Here is a 10,460-nt window from a genome sequence, read left to right on the forward strand (position 1 = left end):
GGGTTGACATAACATTGTTAGTATCCCGTGGAAAGATGCAAACACCCTTCTAACTGGGGTCACAGGTTGGACCCCAAATCAGTCTATATCGGGGTATGTCGGTCAGATGAACACTCCCACACTTATAGTTTCAGTCTCAGTATTTAGTAAAGAACTCAGTTAGTTCTACAGAACCATGGCTATCAGTTATCAATTACTCAGCCATCAGAATTCAGTAATCAATTTCAGTATAATCTCAGAAACACGATGCATACCTATATGTGCAGTATTGCATGTACTCTCATCCAGTTACTTTATGATGTTCATTCAGTCAGTTATCATCTTATGCATATGAACCCATGTATATCAACCTTACCTCACTTAGCATACCAGTACATTCAAAGTACTGACGCATACTCTCTCTTTTGCGCTATGATATCTCATATCATAGGTTCGGACGCTCAGGTTCTTGACCGTACTTAGCAGCTCAGGCTATCGGCAGCAGTTATAGTGGTGAGTCCTCATATTTCGAGGACGGAGTATATCAAATTTAGATTTCCAGCAATTCAGTAATTATTCAATTAGGGTTAGTTGGAAGTTTGTCCCATCTACTCCATATTTAGACAATTAGAGGCTTTCAGACTAGCATAGTCAGTTATTCAGTTTTCAGATGTTATTATCAGTCATACTCAGTTATTATTTCAATATTTTGAGAACCTTATGGCATTTTCAAATTTCTTCCGCATATATAATGTGACGCCTAGGGTGTAGTCTCGGAGAGTTACAACCACACACTAGACAGATTACGTGAATAAATAAAAAGGCAAAAAGAAATAAAGTTTATCTGGGCAACAATTCGTAGAAAGTGAAGGTAATGCAAGGGTTCTCTTTCCCCATGAATCCAAACCAATTGTCATTTGTGCATTCACGCACTTCAGAAATTCAAGGATAAAGGAAAGAGCAATGCCTACATTAAATAAATCAATTGATTCGTCATGATAGAGAACAAAAACATCTTTTTGTGTAATTTTCACGAAATTAAAACACAAAAGAGAATCATCAGCTTATCAAATTATCCATCAAGCCGTGGAAAACATCAGTGCATTAATCACGGAAAGAGAAGCAAGGGCCAGAATGACGAATCTGGCAGTCAGTTGCATACTCTGTTCTTTCTCCATTACCTATCGACTGAACCTTATTTGTGAAAAAATGAACCTTTTTATCTAAAAAATTAGCTGAAACAAATAGTCAACTGTGTGCTAATATAAACCATGCAGATTCCAAAGAACTAAACCAGACTTGACTAAGCCGGATGATCGCATGAAGTTTACCTAGCTCGTTTTCCTCAGGCGTGGATACACAAACAGCAAGAAAATACTAATTGGAGATTCAAGTGCAAGAGATTGCATTAGATTTCTTCAAAATTGTTGCGTGACAATCATTTGAACTAGGTTAGTAAACGAAGCAAGCTGAGTAAAACATCAATGGATTGTCTAAATAAACAACTGTAACGTGAATCATGAAAAGAATCAAAACAGAAACATCCTCAATATTCCAGGTTTTCGTCATGCGATCCTATATGACATACATTTCAGGATGAATCAAGCTGTAATCTTTGAGGCAGAAAAACAGATTGGTAAGAAGAAGCCACCGAAGCTACCCAGAAAAGCAAGAAAATGCACCACCGTTAAAGAAACCACCTGGAAAGGAACAAAAAAGTCACAATCAACATTGAACAAAGAAATAAGCAAAAAAAAAAAAACTATTCCACCAGATAAAGGACACAATTTCCAGAGGATCGGGTAGATTCAAATAAAACAGAGCACATTTGAGGAAGCGACAAAAGCATCACTATATTACGTCATCATCTAAGGCAGGATTTCAATAGCGTCAGATTGCTAATCATATAACAGACAAATAATACCTCAAATCAGTGCTTCAGAGCAAATCGCATAACAAGATCAAACGATTGGGTCGTATTTCAGCAAACGTTGGTTGGACTCTTAGGATCTAGCCAGTAGCTAATAACAAAACATTTCTTAGCAATTTATAGCCAAAAAATCACTGACCAAGTAAATAAATCTTGATCACCAATAGAACCTAGAATAAGAACATAGAAGCTGTTTATTCTGTGCAGCCTTACCTTGCACTTCTGCAAGAGGCTTAAAATACAATAATTAAGTATAAAATGAACTCGGCACATATTCTGTGAAAATATCTCTCATCTCTATGAGGAACTCGTTAATTCAATAGAGGTTTAAGATACAATACGATTAATGAAATGTGACAAATCAGATGCAGATCTTGTTTAGCACATACCAAGAAAAATTAAGGAAGTAGAACATGACTCATACTAGGATCTGAACCAAAAGGGCAATGTAGAAGTGAATATGATACTTGTAATTAGTAGCCGATTAAGCAAAGCAAAAAATAAGATAAGTAAAATATACTATGAGTACATCATCTGCAAGCAGAAAAGTCTCAAACGATAACTCACACCACCTCCATTAATAGTTTTAATATATATACACTGAAATATAAACAACACAGCTATATATGAAAACACACACACATACATATATATGTTCACTAAAACTAAGCACAAGTCAAGAAAACTAGGGAAAATCAAACAAGATGTGCGTGCAAATGCAATGCAATGTGGATGGATGAATAATGAAAGTCATCGCATGACTTTCCATATACACCGATCGACCTTTCAGCTCCCAGGTAGGACCCATGTGGGTTCACAACCCATCTATTCTATCTCATATCTCAGTCTCAAGCTCAATCTGAACTCTCCTCTCTGACTCATGTTCACGAAGAGGGTTTTCATAAAAGTGTCCCATTTCTTTTTCAAAATAGTGTTTTTCAATTATACCAGTGTCTCATGAATGTATATGTATGAAATGGGGATGAATTCTCACAATCAACTCAATATGATAATATTCAATCCATCTCCATTAATGGAATTTCAAGGCTACAGATTCCATTTAATTGAGAAAAAATGGTCTGAAATATGTTCAAACTTTGATGAAATTTATCATAACACGCATGAACTTTGTGGGGGTCCTATGAACCTCCTATTCTATTTATTAGCATATTATGACGCTCCCTAGACTATTTATTAGTGTATTTTACTGACATTTATTTACACTAAACTCTTTTATTTATGTAATTATTTATTAATAAATTTTATATATTTATTAGCTTATAAACGTCATTAAAATACACTAATAAATAGTTCGGGGGTGGGGGTGGGGGTGGGGGTGGGGGTGGAGGGTCATAGAACCCCTGCAAAGTTCAAGCATGTTACACCAAATTTCATTAAAGTTTGCGTGTATTTTGGACCTTTTTCCCTTTAATTTAATTCAAGGTCGCCCACCATAAATTTCATGTTTTAGAGTCACTAATTCAAGCTAAGAATAATTAATTAATAATCTAAAATTAATTCTAGGTGAAATACTCATACCCATTGGTTTTCTCCATAATTCTATGAACCTATGATTCTAAACCACAAGAATTTCACCATAATTCCCGATTCTAATGATTTTAAATGATAGAACGGATTAAGTAATATTAAAAAGGAGTAAAAACCTTACCTCAATGAAGAACTACTACTCAAACCATGAGCAACTCACCTCTCTAAGGCTTAGGAATAAAATATTTGAGTTTTGGAGATGAAACCCGACAAAGCCAGCCTTAAATTTTGTCTGCTACCACTGCAATGGATAAATTACCACTGTAACGATTAATTTCTCAGCCCAGACTATATTCAATAAAGTGGTCATAACATTTTTCTCCGAAGGCGGATTATAAACTGCCGGATGCCTTGAAATTAAGAGTCAAAGATATTCTATCTGATAGGTATTTGGCCCTATAACTCTTTGTATTCTAGGAGATATACTCATTTAAAGTTGATCCAAGTTTAAATTTAGCTCAAAACTCAATCGGTAAAAATAACTTTAACTTAACTTTGTGTTAAGGATATTGTAAGATCTTAGTAATATTCAATGCAATTCCATACTAAAGAATTGATCCTATAACTTAGGGTGAAAGAGGTTCTCATGTTTCTTTGATAGGTTTATTTAGTAACAAAAGAACGGATCATTACAACCAACAACAAACCCCAAATTCTAGATCTGATTGAACATTGTAATCCTCCGAGGAAAACACATTCTCTGTCTAGCTGAAGATGACGATGATTTGATGAACCAGTAAATCACCGCCACTACATCGTTCCTCTTTCTCCGAAGAAGTGGTTAGTTCATTTGGTGACTACTCCATTTACTTTTAGCTATTGCTTTGATTTTCACTAATATTATTAACTTTATTAGTAGTACTTTTCTCTCTCGTTCTACTTCTCTGTGTTCAAATATGGACGGAGGAGTTCAAACACCGATCACTTTTTACTTTTATGTTTGATATTGTTTACTTCTAGCAATTTCTATAATGTTTTATTTTCTTTCATGACTTTTCTATTTTATTATTTTGTGATTGATGAATTTTGAAGTTTCTAACTCATGGTTATTACAGTGATACCATCACTTTGCTTTTTTTTATTTTCGTTTCTCTTATTCTATTTTTAATCTGTTTTACTTGGTTGGTTATTTGTTTGACATTGTTTTCTCCACCTAGATTTCTTACCACTATTTTCATATTTTTTGGACTTTCAACACGTGGCCGATAAAATCTCCCCATCAAATTTTTTAGCTCTCCCCGTTACAAAAGAATTTTATTTTGAAGTTCAATAGTTTGATTAATTATTTTATTCAAGTTTCAAAACTTGGCCAAGAAGAAACTGTCTATGCTTTTTGAGACCTTCCCATTATAAAAGACGGATTTTTTTTAAGTTGATTATTTTATTTGAAGTATTAAACTTCATCGATTTTCAAGGCCTCCCAGGTATATAAGATGGGTTTTACTTTTTATTTGTTATTTTTATAATTTCTTTTGATTTATATTCATTTATCACTAACACTTTTACCAAGTGTTTTTACATGTATGCGGACCTAAATAAGACACTCGAGTTTAAATTCAGAAATTATTTTGAGTTATTTATTGTATTTATTCATTTTGTTCAACGATGGGCAAATTAGTAGGGCGTCTTTGTTATTCACGCTTTATTTTATTTTTTGCGTATATTTTATATTTATTTATTATACTTGTGGATATGATTTTTTATTTCCTCCTTAATTAATAGAATAAGTTCGGTCGGACCCACCTTTGTAGATTCTTAAGGGTGCCTAACACCTCCCAATTAGAATAACTTGAACCCTTACCTATAATCTAATTGGATTAGTGGATTAAAAAGTTTTTTCTTTCAATTAACCAGTTTCTATTTTTCTAAACTTAGGTGACGATTGTCATAATTTTTTTAAGCTAATTAATTAATTAATTTTTAAGTCCCGAAGTTGGGCCTTGTGAAAATTTGGATGCGACAGAATGGCGGTTCTACCGGGGATTAAAGGTTCTAACCATTACGAGTTCATTTTTTCAATCAAGGACTTTTTAGCTTTTACAAGGTTTTATATTACATTATATATTTTGTTCATTGTGTATGTTCTTTATATTGTTTAGTTATTTATTCAATAAATGTTTAATTATATCTACATTGTCATTGCATTCATGACATACCAATTATGCCCAATGTCAAAAATAGATTGCACTAGGGAGTAGATATTACGCATTTTTTGCGGTTTTTTCCTTTTCTAGAAAACCAAAATTCTCGAGACGTTAAAACCATTAGCCAGGTGGTCCGACACTTTTTACCGTCTTAGCCTGTGGTAGTCCACTCCGGTTCGCAATCCCACCTCAAAGACCATTTAGTACAACTAGGATAGAGCTGAACCAACTCCCTTGTCGTAAGCATGACAGCCTAATAAACCAAGTATCCTAAGGATTTCGGGCCCATTAGAAGACCAACTTACGTCTATTGGTCATAAGTCAATAATAAACAACAATTCCTTATGCGTTTAATTGAAGGTTGTCATGCCAAATTGTATGACCCATTGTCTCTTGGGGTTAGAAATGTATTATCGATATTTTTATTTTTTAAAAGGAAGATATTCTCTTTGAAAGGAATTCAAAAGTTTGAGAATAGGGGACCTCCAAGCTGGATTTAATTTAGAATTATTTCCCTATAGCCAAGAATCAGGTCAAAGCTTTTATAATGAAATTATGAACAAATAAAGTTTAAAATAAAGCATGTTTATTAACATAAAACCAGATAAAAAGGAATGAAAATATGAACACAAACAATCTATAATGTGTCCTAATATACACGTGACCTTTTGAGCCAAAGGCCTAATGTTTGAAGGATGTATATATCATTTGTAAGATGTCCCATTGATCCCAAAACCTTGAGAAACCGGAGCAACTACCTTTCAACATATTATACAAGGTTGTGCCATCTAATGTTTCATCATTTCTAAAACCCAAATAATTAATCATCAAAGAAATTTTCCATCTCTTTCCTTCATGGAAATAATCATAGTGTAAGGAGCACGTTTATCAATGACCACCCAACCTTCTCAATAATCACCACATATTAAACATGGCACATTCACAACAATTCTCACTGACCCCCACCCGGCCACCCCAAACCCCTCTTTCACTAGTTCCACCCTTTTAACCTTATCTGCCAAAAATAGAAGTCCTCAACCTGATCTTGTTTGGTGTTTGTATGCTGGAAAACTAATTCCGGTATCGCGGAGTAAGTATTCCATAAGCCTGTCTGCACCAGAAACCTTATCATCTTCAACTATTACCTACCCAAGCTATGGTACACGTCACACGAATCTTCATCACACCAACAGTAAGCGAAAAAGGTCTGTTTACCTATTCAGTATGCTCACATACACTTGTCCTGGTTACTTATCCATAGACAAAGTCCATGTATGCATATTGGAATACAAGAGGATACTACACAACGTCAAAATACTATGGCAACCCAGCCCCAAGACTCGCTCAAAACGGAAAAAGGAAATAACATGCAGTGCTACCTCAGTATGGTAAAATCATGAACTATCCATCTACATATATTGTCTTAAAACACACAGTCTTTGAAATATGACCAGTCTCCTCATTTACTCTCTATGCCTATCTCTGCTTCACTACTTTTAAGTAAAGTGTCCTGATTTTCCAATTCATTAGTCCTTCTATCCCATGATATCTAATTGTTTCCACTTCAGACCAACTAAAGAAAGTGATATTTGAAAAAGCATTTTTGTATTACCAATGCAATTTTTATAATTTTATGTATTACTTATTTATATAGCAATTTGTGAAACCAACCATATTTTCCTATAGTTTTCTAAAATCAAATTTTATTTTCCCTGTAAATACATTATTTTACGTGCAGATTAAATATAAAAGAGGGTAATAAACTAATCCTTGAAAATTACAAACCATACAAAAAGGATGGATCACATAATAAAGTAGCATTTTCGTCAATGGATTACCTAATCAACGATTGAGTCCAAGAAGCATATTCCCTGTCTTTGGCAAGTAAGCAACATTAGGAGTCTTAGCCAAAGTCCCAGCAACTTCTCTAGAAGCTTCAATCCTCCTAAGCTCAATCAACCCCATTCCAGCAGCCGCGGTAGCATCAGAAATCAGCTTAGCTGATTCGCTCTCTCCTTCAGCTCGAATAATTGCAGCCCTCCTCTCTTGCTCCGCTTTCATTACCACAAATTTCGACCTCTCAGCCTCCTGCTGAGCCACCTGCTTCTGCTCCACAGCTTTAGAAAACTCAGCTCCATAAGACAAGTGCGTAATCGCCACATCATCAAGCACAATGTTGAAATCCTTAGCACGACGAACCAAGCTTTCACGTACAAGTGCAGAGACCTGTGGACGCTCGGTGAGAAGCTGATCAGCGTTAAATTGAGCCACAACAGCTTTAAGCACCTCATTTCCAATAGAAGGAAGAACCTTTTCGTCGTATTCAGTACCTAGGGTTTTGAAAATGTCGGGAAGGCGAGAGACTTCGGGACGGGAGAGGATACGGAGGGAGAGATTAACCATTTGGAGATCTTTCGTCCCGGAGATTGAGGAGAAAGTGTGTGGCCTTGTACGGATATCAAAGATGAAGGGTTTTTGAAGCCATGGGATCAAGAAGTGAGTGCCTTCACCGACTGTGTCGTCAATGACACCACGGAAACGGTCGAAGAGAACGGCGCGTTGGCCGCCGTCGACAGTGTAAAGGGAGGAATTGACAACTGCGCCGCCGATCCCGAGAGTGAAAGCGGCACGGGCGATGTTGGTCAGGAACGAAACTGCCGCTTGGCTACCCATGAATGATTGCAATGTAGAAAACAGAGAGACTGAGATTTTAGATTAGGGTTTAAGAGAGAGAAGACTCAAGGGTTTTGGAGAGGAGAGCGTGGATTGCTGTGCAAGTAAAATCCTAATTTATCAGACGGGGTTCGATTTGTTGGAAACGCTTGTTAAAGGTCTTGAATTATTATCGCCGAATGGTTTTAAATTATTATCCTCCTAAATAAGTTTTAATTTATCTATAAATAAGTTTTAATTTATCTATAAGACAGAATTTGTGAATAATTGAGCAAATTCATCGTTTTAATATATCTTCAATATTTGTCTTATAAGCAATAGTTATAACTTTTGTTTTACGGACAACAAATTTAAATTTTAATTTTTGTGAATAACATAGACCAACAAATCACTTGAGCAGGTTCACAGTCTTAAAATGTCTTGAATGTGCTTTATGGGCAAGAGTTAAAACCTATGTTTTAGACTCAAAGGTTTTAAATAAAAGAGTGTTGATTGCTCTGCAAGTAAAATCGTAATTAACCAGACGGGATTCGATTTATTGGAAATTATGCCCGAGGTCATTAAAGTATTCCATCTTAAATTTTTGTCTCCAAAATATGTGGTCCTAAATTTTTATTCCCCTAAATAAGATTTAATATTTATCTATAAGGCAGAACTTATGAACAATTAGGCAAGTTCACTGTTTTAAAATATCTTGAACATTTGTCTTATGAGCAATAGTTATAACTTTTTTCTTAAGGACAACAACATCAACAACAACAACGAACTTAGTGTATTCCACCTACTGGGGTCTGGGAAGGATAGAATGTACGCAGTCCATACCACTACCTCCGAAGAAATAGTGAGACTGTTTCCGATAGACCCTCGGCTTAGTACCAAAAAGGCAGTAAACAAAGTTGCAATAAAGCCAGAAGCAAGATGAAATAACAGAAATAACACACCCACAAAGTAATACTATACACTAACAAATCAAAGGCACACACCTCACCTAAACCCTCATAACTAGAAGCTCCAGCTTATGTACAAACCCTAAGATTACTAGCCCGATTACACTAAAGCACTCTTAACTACTAGCTACGACTCACCCATACGCACTAGTAGTCTACCTTAATCCGTGTCCTCCATACCTTTCTATCTAATGTTATGTCCTTGGTAAGCTACAACTGCTCTATGTCCCGTCTAATCACCTCCTTCCAGTATTTCTTTGGCCTACATCTACCTTGCCTGAAACCATCCAAGACAACCTCTCATACCTGCGAATTGGGGCATCAATGCCTCTTCTCATCACATGCCCACTCCATCTCAACCTCACTTCTCGAATTTTGTCCTCCACTAAAGTCACTCTCACTTTCTCCCGAATAGCCTTATTCTTAACTCTATCTCCCTTAGTAAGTCCACATATCGAACACAACATCCTCATTTTCACCACTTTCAACTTATGGATGTGGGAGTTCTTGACTGGCCAACACTCTGTTCTATACAACATGGTCGAACGGACTGCCACTTTATAGAATTTGCCTTTAAGCTTGGGAGACACCTTCTTATCACATAAAACTCCCGAGGCGAGCCTTCATTCATCCATCCTGCCCTAGTACGGTGAGAGACATTCTCGTTAATATTACCATTCTTCTGAATCATAGACTCAAGATACTTAACACCATTTCTCTTACAAATAACCTGGGACTCCATCTTCACTTCCACCTCTTCCTCCTACTTTAACACATTAAACTTGCATTCCAAATACTCCATCTTGGACCTACTAAACCTGAACCTTTTAGACTCCAGGGTTTGTCTCCAAACCTCCAATTTATCATTAGCACTCCGCCACCTCTCATCAATCAAAACTACACCATCCGCAAATAATATACACCAAGGCACTTCTCATTAAATATACTGCGTCAACACATCCATCACCAAGGTGAATAAAAATAAGCTAAGAGTTGATCCCTAGTGCAACCCTATCAAGAAAATATTCTGAATCTCTCCAACCGTCCTCACCCAAGTCTTCGCTCCATCATACATATTTTTAATCGATTTGACGTACGCCACCGGGACCCCTCTGACCTCTAAACATCTCTAGAGAACCTCCTTAGGGACTTTATCATATGTCTTCTCCAAGTCGATGAACACCATGTGTAAGTTTCTCTTCCTTTCCCTACACTTCTCCACTAGTCTCTGTATAAGGT

At 36.1% G+C, this 10,460-nt stretch overlaps 1 protein-coding gene across 2 annotated transcripts; it reads right to left on the minus strand.

Moving 5' to 3' along the window:
- Window positions 1-1,360: 1,360 nt before the first annotated feature.
- Window positions 1,361-8,473, minus strand: LOC107867997 (prohibitin-3, mitochondrial). Of its 2 annotated transcripts, XR_001673521.2 has the most exons (3): window positions 7,440-8,455; window positions 3,618-3,698; window positions 1,361-1,679 (listed from the first exon to the last, which is right to left on the minus strand). XR_001673521.2 is itself a non-coding variant. In XM_016714531.2 (2 exons), exon 1 carries the CDS (start codon window positions 8,272-8,274, stop codon window positions 7,444-7,446), a length of 831 nt encoding a protein of 276 aa, XP_016570017.1. In that variant the 5' UTR covers window positions 8,275-8,473; the 3' UTR covers window positions 1,361-1,679; window positions 7,440-7,443. The 2 variants fall into 2 exon arrangements, 1 of the variants encoding a protein (XP_016570017.1); XM_016714531.2 differs by lacking the exon at window positions 3,618-3,698 and having other exon boundaries at window positions 7,440-8,473.
- Window positions 8,474-10,460: the final 1,987 nt, after the last annotated feature.

The sequence above is a fragment of the Capsicum annuum genome, chromosome 4 (genome assembly GCF_002878395.1).
Source record: "Capsicum annuum cultivar UCD-10X-F1 chromosome 4, UCD10Xv1.1, whole genome shotgun sequence".
NCBI lineage: Eukaryota > Viridiplantae > Streptophyta > Magnoliopsida > Solanales > Solanaceae > Capsicum > Capsicum annuum.